This window comes from Geotrypetes seraphini, chromosome 1 (assembly GCF_902459505.1).
Source record: "Geotrypetes seraphini chromosome 1, aGeoSer1.1, whole genome shotgun sequence".
NCBI lineage: Eukaryota > Metazoa > Chordata > Amphibia > Gymnophiona > Dermophiidae > Geotrypetes > Geotrypetes seraphini.
In genome coordinates this window covers 114,176,989-114,200,105 of record NC_047084.1, presented here as the reverse complement: position 1 = coordinate 114,200,105, position 23,117 = coordinate 114,176,989, and the positions used below count along the sequence as shown (strand labels likewise).

The following is a 23,117-nucleotide window of genomic DNA, read 5'->3' as shown; positions in this document are numbered from 1 at the left end:
TTTTGAAGGGTCTGCAGAAAAAAAATATTGTATAGGCCGGGGACATGAGACAGCAGGAAATGGGAACTCATCTTCCTTCTATTTTTGTGAATGGAAAGGCTGAGGATGTCAGAGAGTTCAGTTAAAATATGTGCTTTATAAGAAAATATAATAATGTGTTTTATAAAGTTTATAGCATAGCTGGCCTACCCAGTGAGGTGTTCCTAGTGGTGGTGGTGGCAGCGTGTCAATGTGTTGAGAGGAAGAGGTGGTCTGGGAAAATCTGCTGAGCAAACTCCGGGCCCATTTCCATCCCCCATTTAGTCCACTCCACTCAACTGGTTCACACACTGAGTGGGTCTTTGGGTGTTGTTTTGGGATCTCTTCCAGTGGTTTATCAGTATCTCCTTCTGGTCCAAGGAAGGAAACTTTGTTATCCTTAGCATTGACCTACAGAATATGTTTGTAACAGCGCTGCTTGTGTGGCATTAGGCTATGTAGTGATCGAAAGAAAAAAACAGACCTTTGCACATTTTTGCACTATATGGTGGGTGTATGAGGAGATTCACATTTCCTGCACAGCTAAGTCCATGTGAAGTTACCTATGTGCTGTATTTGACATCTAGCAAGGTCTCTGTTTGAAAGGAAAGATCTAAACTTAAAAATGAAATGGCCAGAAGTTATGGTAAAAGCAGATAGTGTAGCTGGTTTTAAGAAAGATTTGGACAAATTCCTGGAGGAAAAGTCCATAATCTGTTATTAAGACATGGGGGAAGTGTCTGCTTGCCCTGGATCGGTAGCATGGAATGTTGCTACTCTTTGGGTTTTGACCAGGTATTAGTGTCCTGGATTGGCTACCATGAGAATGGGCTACTGGGCATGATGGACCATTGGTCTGACCCAGTTAGGTTATTCTTATGTTATGTTCTCATCTGTAGGGGCCTTTGGTTTCACTTCTTATTTTAATGTATTTTTTTTCTGGGAACTTATCAGTGTTTTTTATAATGGGAACAAAAATGGAAGAGAATTAATGTGTGTAGGATGAGGGGGTAACTAATTTCTTCAGCTAAATAATTCAATCCACTTCAAACAGACATAGGAGAACTCACGCACCATTCACACACCCTCCAATCAAAAACGTCAAAAGAAAAAAACTGTTCGACAACCTCCTAGCCATTCGAGCTGCAACACTCGACCCCCAACCCTACAACCAATTGACATCGACCACAGACTGCAAAACCTTCAAAAAGAAATAAAAACCCTTCTATTCAAAAAACACATAAAACCGAACTAACACAATCAGAACTGTCCCAAGCATCACCTGCAACTACTCCATATGTACTTCTGATGTCATGACAATTCAGACATAATTTATGTTATGTTATGTTTGGAATATAAGAAAATTTTCACTGCCTGTTTCTATTCTGACCATTTATTCCGTTTCATGGTCATTACAAAAAATATTTTTTTACATGGGGGGGGGGTGTAAAAAAATGATGGGCCCCGGGTGCCACATACCCTAGGTACGCCACTGCTCCCCAGTATGATCTCTTAGATGATCTTGGAGCCTGTAATTTGCTGGAAAGCACTTTTCACATTCGGTACATTTATACGGTCTCTCCCCAGTATGATCTCTTAGATGAGCTTGGAGCCTGTAATTTGTAGGAAAGCACTTTTCACACTCGGTACATTTATACAATCTCTCCCCAGTGTGGCATCTTAGATGAGTTTGGAGCTCGTAATTTGTAGGGAAGCACTTTTTGCATTCAGTACATTTATACGGTCTCTCCCATGTATGAGTTCTTAGATGAATTTGGAGCCTGTAATTTTTAGGAAAGCAAGTTCAAGTTTCAAGTTCAAGTTTATTAAATTTTTGTTATGTAGGCAATATCAAAAACTTCAATGGGGGATAGAACAAAACTCTTTTACATAATTACAATAAAATTCTATCCATTCTAATACATAACTGATACAGAAAGTGAGAGGGGTGATCTACAATCTTTAAAGAGAGAAAGAAAACATTTAGCGGGGAACACATTTGGTAGGTAATACAAAAAGGAAGAAAAAAGAAAGGAGAAAAAAGATGAATCTATAATCTATACAGAAATCTAATTTAGATCTAAGAAGTTTGGTGTTTGGTAAAATTGTGTTGTCTATTTTTCAAAAGCGTCCTTGAAAAAAAACTTTTTAAGGAACGCTTGAATTTTTCTAAAGAAGATTCATTACGAATATAAATTGGTAGATTGTTCCAAAGCTGGGGTGCTATAACTTGTCACATTCAGTGCATTTATATGGTTTCTCCCCAGCATGGGTTCTGAGATGAGTTTGGAGCTTGTATTTTGTAGCAAAGCACTTTTCACATTTGGAACAATTATATGATTGCTTTCCTGTACAAATTCCTAAATGAGCCTGTAACCTGGATGCGTTAGTAAAATACTTCTCACATTCAGTACACCTAAAGGGGCTCTCTCTGAAATGTAGACTGGGGCTACTTGTGTGATTTTTGATATGATATAAGAGATTCCCTCAGATAGTAACTTTTCTCACATCCGGTGCATTTAAAAAGTTTCTCTCCTGTGTGAAATCTTTTGTGCCGTTTGAGAGACTGTTTGAAACCGAAACATTTCTCACATTCTGTACACTTGTATGGTTTTTCCCAGGGCAATTTCTCCAAATGGGTTAGTTTTCCGTGAATTCTCTTATGAGCTTCCAAACGGCATCTATAGGAGAAGCCTAGTGCACATTCAGGACATTGATGGTGCTTTTTACCTGCAAGAGGCATCGAATGTTGTTTCAGGTGTGTATTTGGAGGGATGCTTTTCTTGCTTTCAGGAACGTCGTCTTGTTCTTCTTCTACATGGTCATCCTTATGCACTGTAGGTTGTGCCTTTTCTGTGAAGCTTGTCTTATGTTTAACACATGAATTTGGTGTTTTTCGTGCCCAAGTTCTGGTTTTGACTATGGTATTCCTGGGATCACGGAAACTTGTTTTCAGCTCTTTGGATTTATGGAATCATTTTCGCACAGGGTTCCTCTCTTTTTTTGGTCTGGCTTTGGCTGGTGTTCCCCTGGCTAGCATAAAGAATGCTTTCCTTCAACAATGGCACCTTTCTGTCCTGCGACCCACCAACTGCTGAATTCAAGTGAGAAGTTAATGGGTGAATTTTAATATTTAAGATGCAAAAACACATTTGTTATGAATGTTAGAAAGTATAGGGAGTGCTGTTGGCAAAGCACTATAACTGGTTTGACACAACATCTTGTTTCATACTATGAAAATCTGAAGCACAAGAGGCCTTCAACTCCTGAGCAGTCAAACTTCCATTTATTGACGGGCCTGACACGGTCCATGTTTCGGTGTATCTGTCTTCATCAGAGGTCATCCAATGTAATTAGCTGTTAATATGCAGGTGTAACTTCACTCTTGCTATTTCTTGGATACTGATTGTTGCGTGAGTCAGTATTTGGTGTTATCTGTTTGGCTATCTTTCCATTGTTCTTTGCATGGATTTTGGATATGCCAAAACCTAGACCGTGTCAGGTCCTTCGATAAATGGAAGTTTGACTGCTCAGAACTCAAAGGCCCCTTGTGCTTCTCGGTTGTTTTGTACTTTGACTCCTTCCCTCTCTATTTTGACTTCTCAATATTCGGCCAGTGGCAGTCAATGTTTCTTTAAACACTAGTTGAATTAGACATCAATACTCAGTGCCGGCCCCTTTCTGGGTACCAGCACTTAACATCTGGGTTTGAGACAGTCACCAAGATTTACCTGATATTCAGAGGCAGTACCTGGTTACCTACTTCATAGGCGCTGGAATGGTGTGGGGGGGGGGCACAGGAGCTGTGGCCTTCCCCAAAATTGCCACTTACTTTTATCCCTGGTGGTCTAGCGGCACAGCGGGCAAAAGCAAGCTTTCCTGGCCCCTTCCCCGCCACTAACCCGGTCTTCGCAGCTGGTTTCTTCTGCCGCTGAGCGACAATGAGTGGGAGCAAGCTTTGGCGTTCCTGCTCGGCGCTCAGCGGCTTCTTGGACTGGCAGCACATGTTTAAAGACGTAATGATGTCAACACACCGCTTTTCTATAACCCAATCGGAAGACAGAGACCATGGTATTAAAATTGTCACTTTACCTAAATCTTTTTATCTTTTTACTTGTTGTTTTTTTTTAAATCCTTATTACTGATAACCAACCAGTTCTTTATTTTTTTACTTTTAACTGAAAAGAAACAAGATACAGACCAACATAGCACTATGGAGAATTCACAGTCCAATTCAGGAGAAATGCTGCCAGTCCATTGCTTTGTTAAGACCTACTGGTTCCAATGATTTAAGCCTAAAAATCCAGCGCTGCTCTTTTTGAGGTCTTTTAACATTCGATTAAATAAGAACATAAGAAACGCCTTCACCGGATCAGACCGAGGTCCATCTAGTCCGGTGCTCCGCACATGCGGCGGCCCATTTAGGTACTCCTTTTTGGAGACCCGACTTTACCGTATCCCTCAATATGATATGTAAGAAGGTGTGCATCCAACCTGTACTGGGATTCAAGCGCAGGTTGGATGCACACCTTCTTGCATATCATATTGAGGGATACGGTAAAGTTGAGTCTCCAAAAAGGAGTACCTAAATGGGCCACCGCGTGTGCGGAGCACTGGACTAGATGGACCTCGGTCTGATCCGGTGAAGGCGTTTCTTATGTTCTTATTTAATCGAATGTTAAAAGACCTCAAAAAGAGCAGCGCTGGATTATTACTAGGGAGGTGCTAACGGCCCCGCTTGCTAGACGTCGTAAAAACAAGACTCATGACTTTTTTTCCTTGGTGGGAGGAGAGGTGGGGATTTCAAACAAAACTTTGGCTCAAAAAGAGCAGCGCTGGATTTTTCCTCATTATCGGCCATGTTCAGTTTGTTACTCAGAATCGGCAGGAGCTGTTCCACTGCTTATGAATGGTAAGCGCTTTTGAGGATTGGTTAAAATATTGAAAATACTATGTTATCTTGAGCCAGCTAATAGCTATTTCTTGTATTTGTAGACCTCGCTGTGATTAATTTCTCTGACGCAGCGGGGGTGCTATTTTGCCCCGCGAAACGCAGGCCGCGTCGGATGTATGCAGAGAGGCTAGGTTTTTTCTTATGTTTAAATCATTTTTATTACAATTTCAATAATACAAACTCAACACACCACCAAAACAGCCTCAAGAATCCTCCCTCCCACCCACCCATCCTGGGAACAGCCACCCTACCAAGTCGAAAAAATGGAGTGATGTGTATCAGTTCAACACTCTACTTCTGGCTCGCGGGTTCAATATAGCAGTGAACGGTACCCATCACTGGAGAAACAAAGTGGGAAGAGCTTGGCGTTCAAATCCAGCTAACTGTATCATCAAAGTCCGCCAGTGCATTAGGGTCGGGGTCTGGGGCGACAACCAGCATTGTAATATGGCTTTAATGCCCATAAGTATTGATTTTTGCACAAAATTCGCGCTACCCCTTCGCACCGGGAACAAGGACAGTTTCAAAGTAAAGAGAAAGGTATCAACGGGCCTCCAGGAACAGTTCCACATCAAGGCGATTTGATTGCCCCATCTACGCCAGTAGGCCTTTATGCCCGGACAGGACCAAAACATGTGTCCCAAGTAGCTCGGGGCGCCCCACATCGAGGACAACAGGTCGTAGAGCATACGCTCGAGTCGGTGCAAAGAAGGCCCACAACACAAACTTGAAGTAACACTCTGATTCTGCTGCAGATTGCAGTGCTCGAGGGCCCAGTTTCAGACTTCGTTTTATAACATCCACTGAGATAGAGACCTGCAAATCCGTGGTCCAGCGAGCTGCCACCAGAGAGGCTAGTTTTACAAGCAAGGCTCTGTACTCCATTGTTACTTGGCAAGAAATACAACGCCCAAGATAAGTCCAAAGAAAAAGCACAAAAAATTATAATATGGTTATATGCTTGCACTAGTCTGCCGGTTCTGCGTGCTGAATTGAGCTGGGATTTTTTAAACAATGGAGCTGTTACTCCATGGAGAAATAAATTAAAGCTTGGCCAGATTGCCTACAATCAATTTTAATAATCAAAAAGTTCATCAATTGGCAGTTTAAGTAAATAAAACATTTTAGTGAGAGAGAGGGTGGGTGGTGAAAAAGGCAAACAGAATGATAGGAATGATTAAGAAGGGGATCACAAACAGATCGGAGAAGGTTATCATGCCGCTGTACTGGGCCATGGTGCGCCCTCACCTGGAATACTGCGTCCAGCACTGGTTGCCGTACACGAAGAAGGACACGGTACTACTCGAAAGAGTCCAGAGAAGAGTGACTAAAATGGTTAAGGGGCTGGAGGAGTTGCCGTACAATGAGAGATTAGAGAAACTGGGCCTCTTTTCCCTTGGAAAGAGGAGATTGAGAGGGGACATGATCGAAACATTCAAGGTACTGAAGGGGATAGACTTAGTAGATAAGGACAGATTGTTTACCCTCTCCAAGGTAGAGAGAACGAGAGGGCACTCTCTAATGTTGAAAGGGGATAGATTCCGTACAAACGTAAGGAAGTTCTTCTTCACCCAGAGAGTGGTGGAAAACTGGAACGCTCTTCCGGAGGCTGTTATAGGGGAAAACACTCTCCAGGGATTCAAGACAAGGTTAGACAAGTTCCTGCTGAACCAGAACGTACTCAGGTAGGGCTAGACTCAGGACAATGCCGCCGCCTGAGCGGACTGCTGGGCTTGATGGACCACTGGTCTGAACAAGCAGCGGCAATACTTATGTTCTTATAAATACTGGGCTGGATTCTGCAACTGGCCGATGTTTCTAAAACTGGCACCGGTCGCGTGTCAGTCATATACCGCTGCTGGTTGCAGAATTGCAGTAGACCCAGGAATTGTAGGCCAGGATTTTACTGGCCTACATTTCCGGCAACTATTTTACATGAGAACTGTATCCACCTACCAGCACCTACGGTCACTTCCGGCACAAGCCATGCCCACTTTGACCGTAGGCGCCTCTGCGGATGGGACATCAGCGGCCTGTTCTGCAAGCGTCTACATTTTAAAAAAAACATTATAGTTGAATTAGTTTTAAACAACGCAGTCAATTACCGCATCGTTTATTGCCAATTAAACCAATTAAATTAGATGGCAATAGGACACCCACTGCTACCTAACTTTCAGGATCGCTACGAGAATCAGGGTTTGTGTTCCTAATGTTAGCAAGCGTGATTATATACTTTGCGCTTCACTTTTATAAAATCATGCTTTGCACAATGCTAATTATACACAGGCTGTATCTATATATATAAAATCGGAGGTATGTATGTGTGTATGTGCCGCGATCACGCAAAAACGGCTTGACCAATTTGAACGAAACTTGGTATGCAGATCCCTCAAAACCTGGGGTGATATGTTCTGGGGGTCTCGCGGCCCACCTGCACACGTGGGCGGAGCTACAAACAGAAAATCAGATTGCACCCATTCATGTCAATGGAAAAAATGTAAAAAGTTGCCAACGCAAAAACGGCTTGCCCAATTTGAACGAAACTTGCAACACATCTTCCTTTTCAGTTTAAGAGATTGCAAATTCCAGTGAGACTTGCATTCTCTATCACAATCAACAAATCACAGGGACTGACTATTACATACTGTGGAGTGGATTTAAGATCCCCCTGTTTTTCCCATGGACAACTCTATGTTGCTTGCTCAAGGGTGGGTTCACCCATGAATTTATATGTTCTTGCTCCTGGAGGTGAAACTAAAAATGTTGTTTATAATCAAGTTTTGTGTTAGTTGTATTGTATTCATTTTGTCAAATATTTCACATTATAATTTGAATATTGTACTTTTTATAAAGCTGTAAAAAAATAATTTCATTCACCACTATAAAGTATCTTTATTTCAATCCATTTACAGTGTTATTGCTATAATTAAATACCCGTGCAACGCCGGGGCATCAGCTAGTCAGTTATAAAACACATATAAAAAAGACAATTTGATTTCAATCAAATGGACTGATTTGAGTGATAATAATAACTTTATTTTTTCTATACCGCCACAATTTTGCGACTTCTAGGAGATTTACAGTGAAGAGAGCTGGACAATCAGCGAATTCCAGAATACAAATGGCGAAGATGTCAGTGAACAGTCAGTGGGAACAGAATACAATTAGTGAAAATACACAATATCGACATGTTGTTAATAATTTTAGAAGGGGTATCTGACTAGGAGATAAATCTATCAAACAGAACTGTCTTAATTTCTTTCCGAAATGCGCCATAGGTCGACCCGGCTCTGTTGATGTAATTGCCTAGCCAGGTCTGCTGTTTGCTAGCTTGAAACTTAAAGGTTCTGTCCAGAAAGGACCTGTATTTGCAATCAGTGATCTTTGGTTAGGCAAAAAGATGTCTCACCTTCCGGTCCCCTCCACACCTTACCTTAAAGCCCTGCAGGGCAAGGGCAATCTTCCTACACTCCTGACCAGCTAAGCTAATATTCAGTGGGGGATAGCTGGCTATCTCTTGTGGAATATCCTGGTCAGCGGCTTTGTTAAACGACATAGTTGGTCAGCTCCAATATTCTCCGGCTGACCGACTAGGTTTAGCAGCCAGCCAGACCCACCTAAATAGTAGGTCCACGAGTACCTTTGGCCACAGGTCAGCTGATGAAAATCAGCTTCACCGGCTATATTAAAGGAAGCTAAAAATAGACCGGAAATGCCAGTCACCGCACATGGCCTGGCACTGAATTTCCAGGTTTGCTGTGCCAACCGCAGGAGTCAGCCTGGCTAACTCCTGCAGTCTGAATATCAGGCACAAAAAGGTTTAACCCCTTCAGTCCTCACTCACAAAACAAAAAAACTTTACATTTTGGTGGGCAAGTTTATGTCTAATATATAAATATGAGAAAATTAATGCTGCTATATTAGGGAATAATGAAAACTTTAAATTAATTTGGGGCCCATTGACGTCCTTTGTAGAATCTCTATAGTTATGGTTTAGTTATTAGATAATATGAACATCCAGGATGGGGGGAGGGGTGGGAGGTAAATATGATTAAGAAATTGTTGGAGAAGTTTTGATGGGGGGAGGGTATTAATAAGCATGAATATTTGAAAAATGTTAAGTGATGTCTATATTGTAAAATGATTAGTTTACTCTGCATTTCACTTATTATATATGTTTTAAAAATGAATAAAGAATTTCTAAAAACAAAAACAAAAACCTCAGACATTTAGTTTGGTGTGTACATGACTGCTGCGGTGAGAGTGAACACCATGGTGAGACCAAAAGAGCCGTTTAAGGCCTTCAGAAAGAAGATTGTAGCAGCTTATAAGTCTGGTAAGGGATTTAAAAAAGATCTTGAAAGAATTTGACCTTCGCTATTCCACGGTCCGGAAAATAGTGTACAAGTGGAGGACTTTCCAAACAACTGCCAACATGCCCGGGTCTGGCCATCCAAGCAAGTTGACCCCCAGAGCAGACAGCAAGATGTTATAAGAGTCTCCAAAAACCCTACAATGTCATCAGAGGCTCTTGCTACTGTTGGTGTGAAAGTCCATGCCTCTAGTTTACATATGGCCGCAACTGACACATGACCAGCACCGGTTTTGGAAGACCCAGCCAATACTGACACTGGTTGCAGAATCCGGTCCTTAATGCACAACTGGGTAACTACTTTCACCCCGACCTGCTCCCAACACTAAAAAATAAAATTTTTAGCACATGCAAAGTGTACTGATGCCAAAATTACTGCAGGACACCTGAGCACACCCCATGTTAAGGCGTTTTAAGTTTACTTGTAGACAACTGTTGCATGCATTGTGTTTCCCAGTGTCTTCATACCAATGCTCTGGGTCTCACCATCTTCCCACCAAGCTGTAACACTCCACTGGGGCTCCACCAGAAGCAAAGTTCTTTACCCCACAGAGGTGGGTATCTACACTAACAGTCTCTGTCCCCTCCTGGTATCAACCCTCGGGTGAAGGGTCCCTCTAAATTAGTGGTCTCAAACTCCAACCCTTTGCAGGGCCACATTTTGGATTTGTAGGTACTTGGAGGGCCTCAGAAAAAATAGTTAATGTATTATTTAAGAAATGACAATTTTGCATGAGGTAAAACTCTTTATAGTTTATAAATCTTTCCTTTTGGCTAAGTCTTAATAATAATATTGTCATTTATAGCTAAAGAGACAAAGGATCAAAAAACTGTTTTATTTTACTTTTGTGATTAGGATAGACATACTGAGGGCCTCAAAATAGTAACTGGCGGGCCGCATGTGGCCCCCGGGCCGCGTGTTTGAGACCACTGCTCTAAAGTAATGCTCAGTGGGCCACTCTGGGTCTCACTCACTGTCCTTAGCCCGGGGCCACTCTTTTTTTTCCTCGCCAAGCTGAAACAGTCTTCTGCTCACCAGCAAACCTCACTTGGACTTTCACCACATGAGCTGACCACACTTCTAGGAGTCTCCCTCAGTACCGCGGGATCTGGTGGGAGATTAGGATAACCAGAAGCCCTGCTTCTTCTCCTCACCTCCCTTTTATGTGCACTTTTCCCTCCCAATCAGGTCAGGATCCTCCAACTCATCCCACATAGTTCTTCTATCCACATACCAGTTTGCTGGTAGGGCAGCTAAGGAAATGTTCGTTAATGCTTTTTTATAGGGTCTGACTTGTCCTGATCGAAGATTAATATGAATTTGAATTCTTATGTTTTTTCCTCTTTTGTACTGTTTTTAAGTATTATGTAAATGGATATATTGTAAACTGCCTAGGAATTAAACGGTATAGAAAATTTTAAAATAATAAATATACTTCCCCCTTCTAATTCGTGGGTTTAAAACTCGTGACTTTGGTTATTCGTGAGTTTTTGCCTCCCAAACAGCAGTTGTTTTTAAAGGCTGCCTCTGATCCATCCCTGCCTCCTTCCTGCGTCCCAGACCTCTCCAGACCTTACCTGGTGATCTAGTGGTGACGCAGGGCAGGAGCGATCTTCCTACGCTCCTCTCCATGCATAGCCGTCAACAAAAGTGGCTGCTGTGAGTTCTCATTGTAGTCTCGTGAGACCAAGGGAACTCACGGCAGCCATTTTTGTTGACGGCTCTGCATGGGGCAGGAGCGTAGGAAGATTGCTCCTGCCCCGCATCACCACTAGACCACCAGGTAAGGTCTGGGGAGGTCTGGGATGCAGGAGGTAGGCAGGGGTGGGTCAGATTCGGCCCTAAAAGTTATTTGTGATTTTCCATATTCGCGGGCCGGCTCTGCCCTTAACCCCCGCGAAAACGGAGGGAGAAGTGTAATATCAACTCAGTGACTCCCCCAGGAATCTCCCACCTCCTGCTCTACAGCGAAGGGCATTCTTTGAGGGGGGAGGAGGTCACAAATCTATTAATTTGAAAATATGCATTTCTTATGCCTTTGTCATTTGTTTAGTACATGAGGAAATGTATTTCTTGTTCTTTGGTACTCCGCTGCTCACAAAATCTGGTTTCTTGGGGGTTTCCATTTCATTGTGTCTATTTTCATTATTACGTGATGGTCTGTTTTCCATATGTAACCAAGGTGAGAGATTCTGATGACCGCTTTGGGTGAATCTTTTCATGAAAGAAGTGGCTCATAAATCTAAATAATCTAATCTGGGATTTATGCGTCGCACTATGACTAAACAGTCTCAAGGCGACTTACAGTACAAGAGATACAACTTATGTAGTACATTACCAGGATGCTACAGGAAATACATGACAAAACGGTTTTAGAGATGGTACAATACAAGAAGAGATAAACTAGTCCTGTTTAAAGAGTGGTGCTGTGAGGTAGAAGGTGGAGGTAATGTATTGTCCAAAGCCATGTGGATGACGGTATGCACACTGTCGTAGAGATTGCAAGGTTTTGTAGGCTCATGGGTCAGTTTTCTATGGCGGATATGGTGTCGAAGAAATAAGTCTTTCATTTCTTTTGGAACATGAGATAGTTGGGAATACATTTGTATCTGAGGCCTTTTGTTGAGGGGTAGCTCATCAGAAGCTTACTAAGATACCTGGTCGAGGTGGACCATGAGGAATAATAATAATATAACAGTTTATATACCGTAGGACCGTGAAGTTCTATGCGGTTTACAATAATTAAAAGATATTACAGATTGAGTGGATTTAACAATGTTCTGCCGGTTAACATTGATTGAAAGATTCTACAAATTGAGTGGATTTAACAAACGAGGAAGTGGATTTAACAAATGAGGAAGTGAATAAGTAGATGAGTGGCATGGCATAGGTCCATAGTCTGTTACTGAGAAAGACACGTCCTCCTCTTGCCCTGGATCGGTAGCATGGAATGTTGCTACTTTTTGGGATTCTAGAATCTTGTTACTCTCTAAGATTCCGGAATATTGCTATTCTTTGAGATTCTGTATGGAATGTTGCTACTCCTTGGGTTTTGACCAGGTACTAGAGACCTGGATTGGCCACCATGAGAATAGGCTACTGGGCTTGATGGACCATTGGTCTGACCCAGTAAGGCTATTCTTATGTTCTTATGTATGATATGGAAAATTATATAGGAGATTGTGAAGGTTATTTGAGTAGTGATGGGTAGCTCGTGTAACTGTTTGAGGCAGGTGGAGATTGGGTCATATTTTTTTTAGCTTGAAAATAAGTCTGATTTCTGTGTTTTGGATTAGTTGTAATTTGCGGGTTAGTATTGTGTTGATGCTTGTGTAGAGGGAGTTGCAGTAATCAAGCTGCAACAAAATTAGCATTTCTACAAGTATGGCAAAGTGCTGTTTGTGGAAGCAGGGTCTTATGAGTCTCAGCTGTCTCACGGAAAAGGTTTTCTTCCAGAGATTTGTGGTTCAAAGGATAGTGTGGAGTTCGGTATAACACCCAGTATCTTGGAGGATTCTTCTAAATCTATTTTAGCTCCGGATGACAGGCCAATGCAATTGGGAGCTGTTGGTTGGGGGGCATGGAACCAGAGGATTTTGGTTTTGATTGCATTCCGTTTGAGTTTGTTGATTTTGGCCCATGATTGTATCTTGTCTATGTCATCAGCGATTTTTTTCTGACACATCTAGTTAATTGTAATGGGAATGAGGAGGAGAATGTCATCCACGTATGATAACAGCCATTGTCGACAAATATAATGTTACTGAGAGCTCATGAATAGGTTGAACAGTATTGGGGAGAAGGGGGAACTCTGGGGTACTGAAGTTTATCCAAATATTCACCACAAGTACTCCACAGATTTTCCAGCTGTCGTTGAAGACTCCATCTTTCCGGACAAGGTATTCTCTTCTTTTCTAGGAAGTCGTTAGACCAGCTAAGTGTGGTGTCTGTGGTTCCACATAGGTATTTGCATCAGCCTGCCTTGTTCTCTTTTCCCAGATGGAGGTGGTGTGTGTTTCCCAACCCTGTTCTGGAGGACCATTAGCAAATCGGGTTTTTATAATAACCCTAATGAATATGCATGAAAGAGATCTGCATATAAAGTTCTCTAAAGTTAAAAGGGGATAGATTCCGTAGAAAAATAAGGAAGTTCTTTTTCACCCAGAGACTGGCATGCAAATCTGCTCCATGCATTTTCATTAGGGCTATCCTGAAAACCTGACTGGCTGGTGGTTGGGAATTACTGTCCTAGAATATTTACAGTGCAGACTTTCATAGATAGGTCTAGTGCAGTTTGATTTCACGGAGTTGGTGCTGGTGTGGTATAGAAAATTTCTGAGTGTCTGCAGTGGAGGGAGTTTGCATTGTCGTTACTGATGTGACACAGAATTTGAACAGAATATCTGTAAAGGGAATCATCTTACTGTTGCATGAGTTGCTGGAGGACATCGCATGTGACTCATTGTAGCTATACGGATTTACATAAAACACGTATTCAAGAATAACAATATCATGTGACTGTAAAGTGAGAAATCAGGGTAAGAGCAAGGAGGCGAGGGAGTTGGTTTGTTGCTTGGCCTCCAATCCAAAAAAAGCATTCTATTGCACCTGATTGTGTCTAGAATTTCAAACAACCCCTAATCCCCCTCAGCCCGGAGCGCTGGAGCATTTAGCACCTGGGGCCACAGTACAAGTCTCTACCATGGCTTAGTAAAAGACAGAAGCACAATATGAGTCATTTTCATTGTTTAGGGCACCCGACACTGTCTTCGCTCCTCCCCCATTCCAGCAGGGGAGAGCCGACGGAGAAGGGCTGCAGTCCAGCCATCGGACCAACGGTTGGCTCGGGGGCCCGTTCAAGCTGGACTTCAGTTTTGACTGTTTTGATTTTATTTTCACTTCTTTTTAGTTTATGATATATTTTTTAATCTCACTTATTGTTTTACCACTTATTTTGTTTTATTTTATCATTCAAATTTCATTTAAATTTCCCCAGAATTCTATTGCTTCAACGGTTCTCCCTCTGCATCTATTCTTATCTCCCCTCTTTTTAACCTTTCAAATTCCTTTAGATCATTGTAATCTTATTAGTATGTTTATTTTCTTATTTTTCTCCTCTATCTCTATTTTCTTTCTTTATTACTCTTCTAATTGTCATTTTTCCTGCTACTTTAGTTAGATTGTGAGCCTTTGGGACAGTAAGAGAATTTCTAAGTACCTATCTTACTTATAATTTTAATGCACCAATATATTCATTGTAACCCGTTCTGGGCTCTTTTGGGAGGACGGGCTAAAAAATGGAATAAATAAATAAATAAAAATGTTGGCACATGTGCCTCCCTGATTCCAATTGTTCAAGGGCCACCAGAAGAGAGAATTCTAGTAAAGAGAATGTCTTATTGTGTGAGCTCCATTTCAGTTTTATTCAAAGATTATTCATACATTGTAAATGGTAACAAACAAAATTAATTCAGGATGACATCTATAACAAATGCCAAGTGGTAATGCTGGATCTACCTAATGACTGGACATGCAATCAAATCAAATTGTGTATTAGAAGTGTTAATATATAACCACTATAGCATTTATTTACCAGTATCTACAACATTATGTTTGTTAGAAGATATTAATGAAGCACACTAAGTGTTGATTCACAAAGCATTACAGATTTGTGATTCTACTAGCTCCATGAGCCCATGATTTTTGAATATCATACAGCAAAAAGATCCATTCTATACAAACATAAAAAATAGATGGCAGATAAGGACCATATGGCTTATCCAGCCTACCACCAATACCATCTACTATCCCTGTACTTGTGTCATGCTTTCTTGAACTCAGATAAGAATCCTCATCTCCAACACCACTGGGAGGCCATTCCGTGCATCCAACACTTTCCTTTAAGAAGTTATTTCCTTAGATTATTCCTGAGTTCCTTTTCTTTTGAAGGAGGCTGATAAGATAAAAAGTTGCCTCCGCTGAGGCAGACCAGAGGTCCATCTCGCCCAGCGGTCCGCTCCCACGGTGGCCCATCAGGCCTGTTGCCTGAGCAGTGGTCCCTGATTATCCCTATGGCCTACCTCTACTCCTATCTGTACCCCTCAATTCCTTTATCCTCTAGGAACCTATCCAAACCTTCTTTGAAGCCCTGTAACGTGCTCCGGCCTATCACAACCTCCGGAAGCGCGTTCCATGTATCCACCACCCTCTGGGTGAAAAAGAACTTCCTGGCGTTTGTTCTAAACCTGTCCCCTTTTAATTTCTCCGAGTGCCCCCTTGTACTTGTAGTTCCCCATAATCTGAAAAATCTGTCCCTGTCTACCTTTTCTATACCCTTCAGGATCTTGAAGGTTTCTATCATGTCTCCTCTAAGTCTCCGCTTTTCCAGGGAGAACAGCCCCAGCTTTTTCAGTCTGTCAGTGTATGAGAGGTTTTCCATACCGTTTATCAGTTTAGTTGCTCTTTTCTGGACTCCCTCAAGTACTGCCATGTTCTTTTTGAGGTACGGCGACCAGTACTGGACACAGTACTCCTGAACATTTAATTGTCCGCCATGGGAACTCACGGCAGCCATTTTTGATCACAGTTTTCCACAAGGCAGGAGCGTAGGAAGATCACTCCTGCCCCCACTTCACCACTAGGACGCCAAGCTGCCATTTCCACCGACTGATCTGAGAACTGGCCATAAGTTCAGGTGCTCGTTAATCGAGTAGGGCGGTATGTAATGAGTAGCTGTACAGTACATACAAATTTTTCTCATGCAAAACTTCACAAGCTGCATTACTCAGCGAAGAGGCATTATTAATTTTCACCCTGAAAGAATCTGACTGGTCCAGAGATGCTGTCAGACATGTAAAAAGCAGGGCTGTGGAATCGGAGTCGAAGGATTGATGTACTGACTCCACAGCCCTAGTAAAAAGAACCAGGCCCTTCATACCAGTCTCTTCAAAAGAAGGGGAATGGGTTACCATCGAAAGCTAATCATAAACTACATTTTTTTTCCATTTATGTTTTTGTTTTATTTCTGCATATTACATTCAAAAAATAAGAATGCCATCTTTCACCACTTGAGAAATTCTCTAAACCAGTGGTTCCCAACCCTGTCCTGGAGGACCACCAGGCCAGTCGGGTTTTCAGGATAGCCCTAATGAATATGCATGGAGCAGATTTGCATGCCTGGCACCTCCATTATATGCCGATCTCTCTCATGCATATTTATTAGGGCTATCCTGAAACCCCGACTGGCCTGGCGGTCCTCCAGGACAGGGTTGGGAACCACTACCCCCACTCTTTGGTTCCTAGGGGGCTATTCCTGATGGATTGCATCTTGAAACTTGGAAATATAGCTGCCAAAATGCAGCACACCAAGCGCAAAAGCCAAGACAGCATCTGAGTGCCTCTATCATGTTCCAGAATGCTAGCGTAAGTTGGCATACGTTAACATATGGGGGCATATAGAACATGTAACAGCATGTGCTGACATCTGGGTGTACCCACTTTCAGTGTGTCAATAGCAGACAAAAATGTAGATGACAACATTCTATAACCTACGCAAGCAACTGTTTGACCTGCCCATGCGTTTCCCCCCTCCCCCAATGACTCAAGGAACCATCTATAAATCCAAAGCCATATGAAATGTTACTTTTAAGTTTATCTCCTTACAGCTGTATCAGGAAATACTTTTTCATGGGAATACCTTCTGGTGCAGGTGATTGGACAAAAGCAGGTAACAGAATTCAAAAAAGATCTTTGCATAGCAAGAGGATGCAATCAAAGCAGAGCGCATTTCCGCTAAAAGCAATACTTGAACGATCATGCCTTTTCTCAAGTGGGAGAGGTTGGTAATCTGCATTGAGCAGGGGTTACAACCATCAAACCAAAGGCACAGATTACCTGCACAAAGCAGCAGAGGCAAACCTGCCACCTTAGTGATGATAGATAGAGACCAGCAAAGCCTGTTACTATCACTGGGACTACAAACTGATTATATAGTTTTTATCTTATTTTGTGGCGTTAAAGTACTTTTCAGTCTCAGCAATTTGTACTGGATTGTTACAGACTTAAGAACATAAGAATTCCAATCTGTACCTAACAAGGTAAAACTTCAGAGTCCTAATCAGCAGAATCTTTCTGCTGATAGTTTGGACTTGGCTAATTTCCTGGAGAGGTCGGAAATGGATGTCCACGTACCAGCAACATTACTTGTTTCTCTTTCTATTGATTCGGACAGGGAATGATTGCTAAAACTCCTTTTCGATATAGAGAGGTTTCCTTTATGACTTATAAAGTGAGAATGTACCCAGATGTATCTAGGCCTACCCAGAAAAGGAGAAAAAGTTTTTGCTTTTAAGACCGCAGGCCGATAGTGCATGCAACACTGGAGAGACGCATGGTGGGAGACTTGACTCTTGGCCCGGGTCGCAAATTTTGTCAGGTGTAGGAACACTTCTGGCAGGACCTCACACCGCGTGCTCGCAGTAGACTTTTAAATCTTTAAGATTTTATTCCCACTCTCAGCTGTTGGACTGGCCAGGGATTCTTGGGGAGGGGAACTGATTATATTGTTGAAAATGTTATTTCCTGACTGGTACTACTGTTTGTATTTGCTTCTTACTGCTGGAATAATAAAAATCATTTAAACATAAGACCGCAGGCCTTGCAGTTAGGAGCGACTTTCGTTCTGCGCTACCCTTGCAAATGTGTATTAGTATATCAGCAGAATAGATATGTTTTTTATGAGCCACAGCAATTATCTAAGTTTATTGTTACTAAAGGTCAGACAACATCATCACCCTGAGGATTAGATCCAATCGTTCTGCTCAATGATAAATGGTTCTGGGACTATCAAGCCGAGTCTTTATTTTCCTCTCTCTCTTTAGTTCCTTATGATGTTTCTCAGTCAATTTTCTACCTCCGTTCTCTGTAATTGTGGACTAACCATACTTTGATAAGTTGTTATTACCCCAAAATAGGGATCATGTGTTCTTGACCCTTTACGATGAAAAATGATTTCAGTTCATTGTATTTTTTCTTTTTGACTGATGTTGTTGTCAAATGTTTGAAAATTATAAAGAAAAAAAAGAAAAGAAAAAAAAGAATTCCAGTCTGTCCCAGTATGGAAGGTTCCTCAAGCCCAGTATCCTGTTTCCAACAGTGGCCAACCCAGGTCCCAAGTACCTGGCAAGATCCCAAAGAGTAGCAACATTCCAGAGCTGAGATTGTGCTGTCATAATGCCTCGTTCCACCAATGCCTAAGAGCCAAACTCATCAGTGATGTCATAATGGCTTTGATTATCCCTATACTTGACTCACAAAGATTTGCCATACTGGGACAGACAAAAGGTCCATCAAGCCCAGTATCCTGTTTCCAACAGTGGCCAACCCAGGTCCCAAACACCTAGCAAGATCCCAAACAGTAGCAGCATTCCAGAGCTGAGATTAGAAACATAGAAATAGACGGCAGATAAGGGCCACGGCCCATCTAGTCTGCCCACCCCAATGACCCTCCCCTACCTTTCTTTGTGAATAGATCCCACGTGTCTATCCCATTTGGTCTTAAAATCAGGCACGCTGCTGGCTTCAATAACCTGAAGTGGAAGACTATTCCAGCAATCAACCACCCTTTCAGTGAAAAAGAATTTCCTGGTGAGATTGTGATGTCATAATGCCTCGTTCCACCAATGCCTAAGAGCCAAACTCATCAGTGATGTCATAATGGCTTTGATTATCCCTATACTTGACTCACATAAGAGTTGCTTTACTGGGACAGACCTTAGGTCCATCTAGCCCAGTATCCTGCTTCCAACAGTGGTCAACCCAAGTCCCAAAACAGATTTTAAAGTGCTTTGAGGCTTATGCAGATGAGGACAGAGCTTGTAGGGATGGGATGGGAAGAGGATGGAGATAGATCTCATTGGGACAAATTTGTTCCCGTGTCATTTTCTAAAACAGACATCCTCTCTAAGGGTCTCTGGTATTGACAATTTTTCCCCTGTCCCTGCAGGAACTCATTTTCCCTCCCTGCGAGTTCTTTTCCTGTCCCTGCCCCAATCCTGCAAGCTTTGTCCTCATCTGCACAAGCCTCAAACACTTTAAAATTATAAGTGTTTGAGGCCTGTGTGGTTAAGGCAGAGCTTACAGGAATGGGGCAGGGACAATGACGAAACTCATGGGAAAGGGACAAGGAAATTGAGTTCCTTAGGGGACAGGAAAAAATTTGTCCCCGTCTCATTCTCTACTTCTGACCTGGACTGCTACTGTTGGAAACAGGATAATGGACCTTTGGTCTAACCCAGTTTGGCAGTTATTTTTTTACATAAACAAAAGACATAAACCACAGCAATGACTGACAAACATGAGGGTATATAAATCTAACAGATGCCAATTTGAAAGAGGGGAAAATACCTGTAAAAGAGAGTCAGATTAAAGTCAGCGAGTGCAGAAGGAAGAGAGAAATCAATGTTGGTAATGGAAAGGGATAGGGGAGAAGTTCATTAGAAACAGAAAATTTAAAAGTAAGAAGCAGATTAACGATCTCAGATTTTAAGAGCAGAAAAAAAAGAATTAGGTGAAAATAGTTTAGTGGAAAGGATGGAGTTAATATTTATGAAGAAGATGGTATGAATTTGAAGTTGAAAGAGAGAAGAATCAGAAGCTGACTGTCTTTCTACTACTGACCTGCTGTGATGTGGATTTTAAAATGTTTTCTTAGATCTGACTTGTAAGTGAAGCTTTCTTCACACCTACTACATGAATGTGGTTTCCCATTCGTGTGATCTCTCCTGTGTTTTAACAAATCTGAATTGTCTCTATAGCTTTTACCACATGTAGGACACGAGTAAGGTCTCTCACCCGTGTGCACAAACTGATGCTTCTTCAAGGCTGAAATGTCTTTGAAGCTTTTATGACACTCACTGCACTTGTATGGGCGCTCACCGGTGTGTGTTCTCATATGAATTTTAAGGCATGTCACTGAAGCAAAGCTTTTCTCACATTCAGTACAACTATGTGACTTCTGTCCTGAATGAGATTTCATATGGATACGTAAAGAGGATTTGTCACGGCAACTTTTATCACATTCAGTACACTTATAAGGCCTCTCCCCTGTATGAATTCTGGTATGGACTGTAAGATATTTCTTCAGGTGGAAGCTTTTATCACATTCGGTGCACTTGTATGGTTTCTCTCCGGTATGCGTTCTTACATGGGCAATAAGTGCAAAACTTTGAGTAAAGCACTTTTCACATTCTGTACACTTATAGGGTTTTTCTTCACAATTAATATTGTGGGTACTCATATGGTTTATTAAATGTGTGTACTTACTAAAACCTTTTCCACATTCTGTACATGTACACTGTTCCAAGAAGTGAGATCTTTTATGCAATGAAAATTTGCTGCTAGAGCTGAAGTTTTCATCACAATGTGTACACTTGAACGGTTTCTCTCCTGTGTGAGATCTTTTATGGGTTATGAGATGCCCACTTATTCTGAAGCTCTTCTCACATTCAGTGCATTTAAAAGGCCTCTCTCCTGTATGGATTCTGAGATGCATTTTCAGAGCCCCGTTCACTCGGAAGCACTTTCCACATTCTGTACACATGTATGGCTTTTCTCCAGTGTGAATTCTCATATGAGATTCCAAAAGACATCTGTAGCCAAAGCTTCTCCCGCATTCAGGGCATTTGTTTGTTTGCTCTCCTGCCAGAGTCTTCATATGCATCAAATGTGTTTTGCTGTGGAAGCTTTTCTTTGGGACTCCTTCTACATGGGTGTCCTTATGTGTTTTTTGTGTGACGCTGGTTTCACATTCAGCACTTGAGTTTGGTCTTTTTCGTGTCTGAGCTCTGGTTTGGACCATGATATTCCTTGGATCACTGAAACCCTTTTAAGGGTCTCTGGATTTATGTAATCTTTTCCCTGCTGGACTTCTTCGATACCTCTTTGTCTTGAGATGGATTTGCTCTTGCTAGAACACAGAACGATGTCCTCCTGCAATGTTATGGTTCAAGAGAAGCTGTGGATGACACCGCTCCTCCTCCTTGGTTCTGTGGGTCGCCAACTGCTGAATAAAGTGAGAAGTTAACAAATGTATCTTATTATTCATACTTAAAATGCAAAATGACAAAGTGTTTGGTAAGAATGGAGAAATTAGGTCCTTACCCGTTCATTTCACTTGTTCAGCCATTCCAGACTAGAGTTGCGCGGGGACAGAAATCCCACCCATCCCCGCCAAAGTCCCACCCGTCCCCGTGAGGACTCCCACCCGTCCCCGCGAGGAATCCCTCCGTCCCCGCCAAAGTCCCACCCGTCCCCATGCGGACTCCCACCCGTCTCCACGAGGAATCCCTCCGTCCCCACCCGTCCCCGTGAGGAATCCCTCCGTCCCCGCCCGTCCCCGCGAGGAATCCCCTACGTCCCCGCGAGGAATCCCCTACGTCCCCGCCCGTCCCTATAAACTACAGAAATAGTTATTTCATTTAATTATGCTACTGAATTAAAGGCTCTGGTAGAAACCCATTTAAAAATAAGCAAAAAGACTTTATTAATTTGGAAATATTAATTGGGAAGAATACATACTTTGTGAACGGGTTTCTACCAGAGCCTCTAATGTTTATAAATTTTTATCAACACAACTAATATACTACTTTATCCTGAAGCAAAAAAAAAAAAAAAGAAAAAAAAAATAGAATTCTTTTCCTACCTTTGTTGCCTGGTTTCTGCTTTCTTCATATTCTCATTCAATTCCTTCCATCCACTGCCTCTCTTCTCTCTGTGTCTTCCATTTGCTCTGTTACTGTGCCTCTCCCTTTCTCCCCCCTCCCAAATTGGTCTGGCACCCATCTTTTTCCCTCCACTCCCCCCATAGTCTGGCACCTCTGTCTTCTTCCCTGCCAGGGTCTTCTCCCCATTCCCTCTTCCCCATTTCCTTCCAGTGTCCTTCTCCCCCACCATCTTCCCCATGTCCTGTCAGGCAGCATCCTTCTCCCCCCTCTGCCTTCCCCATGTCCTTTCAGCGTCCTTCTCCCCCCTCTGTCTTCCCCATGTCCTTTCAGCGGCCTTCTCCCCCCTCTGTCTTCCCCATGTCCTTTCAGCGGCCTTCTCCCCCCCTGTTTTCCCCATTTCCTTTCAGTGGCCTTCTCCACCCCTGTTTTCCCCATGTCCTTTCAGTGGCATTCTCCACCCCTTTGTCTTCCCCAGTGCTTTCAGGGTCCTTCACCCCCCTCTGTCTTCCACATGTGCTTTCAGCATCCTTCCCCCCCTCCTCCCGTTTACCCCATGTCCTTTCAGCGTCCTTCTCCACCCCTTTGTCTTCCCCAGTGCTTTCAGCGGCCTTCTCCCCCCTTAAGCGTCTTTCCTTTTCCACTCCACCTTTCCTCCCTCCCTGCCCCTTACCTTTGTGGCGTTTCCGCACCCGACCGACAACAGAACAGGCCCGGTCGGACAAATCTCCCTGTCCTGTAGCCGCGAATCTAAATTACCTTCTTACAGCAGCTGGGGTATTGAAGCTGCTGTAAGAGGTAATTTAGATTCGCGGCTACAGGGCAGGGAGGTTTGTCGGCCGGGCCTGTTGTCGGTCGATCGGGGGACCTGACTGGCTGTGCACATTCTTCGGGGCGGACCGCCCCCTCCCCCCTCTTTCGTTCGCCATTGCCTTCTTCCTACCTGCCCTGCCGCACACAGCCGACCGGAAGTCTTCCTGATGTCAGCGCTGACGTTGGAGGAAGGGAGGGCTTTGCTTAAGCTCTCCCTCCGACGTCAGCGCTGACATCGGG

At 42.7% G+C, this 23,117-nt stretch overlaps 1 protein-coding gene across 4 annotated transcripts in view; it reads right to left on the bottom strand.

Moving 5' to 3' along the window:
- Positions 1-1,963: 1,963 nt before the first annotated feature.
- The window catches only part of LOC117356615 (zinc finger protein 501-like), a 29,208-nt gene continuing 8,054 nt past the window's right edge, over positions 1,964-23,117 (bottom strand). For 2 of the 4 annotated variants that reach the window (XM_033936085.1, XM_033936112.1), the window contains exons 2-3: positions 20,023-21,403; positions 1,964-3,112 (exon numbers count right to left, since the gene is read on the bottom strand). In XM_033936085.1, the coding sequence (XP_033791976.1) occupies positions 2,985-3,112; positions 20,023-21,202 (1,308 nt within the window). In that variant the 5' untranslated portion in view covers positions 21,203-21,403 and the 3' untranslated portion in view covers positions 1,964-2,984. Of the gene's footprint in view, positions 3,113-20,022; positions 21,407-23,117 lie in introns of all 4 variants that reach the window. The other 2 variants (XM_033936094.1, XM_033936102.1) reach the window with 1 other exon arrangement.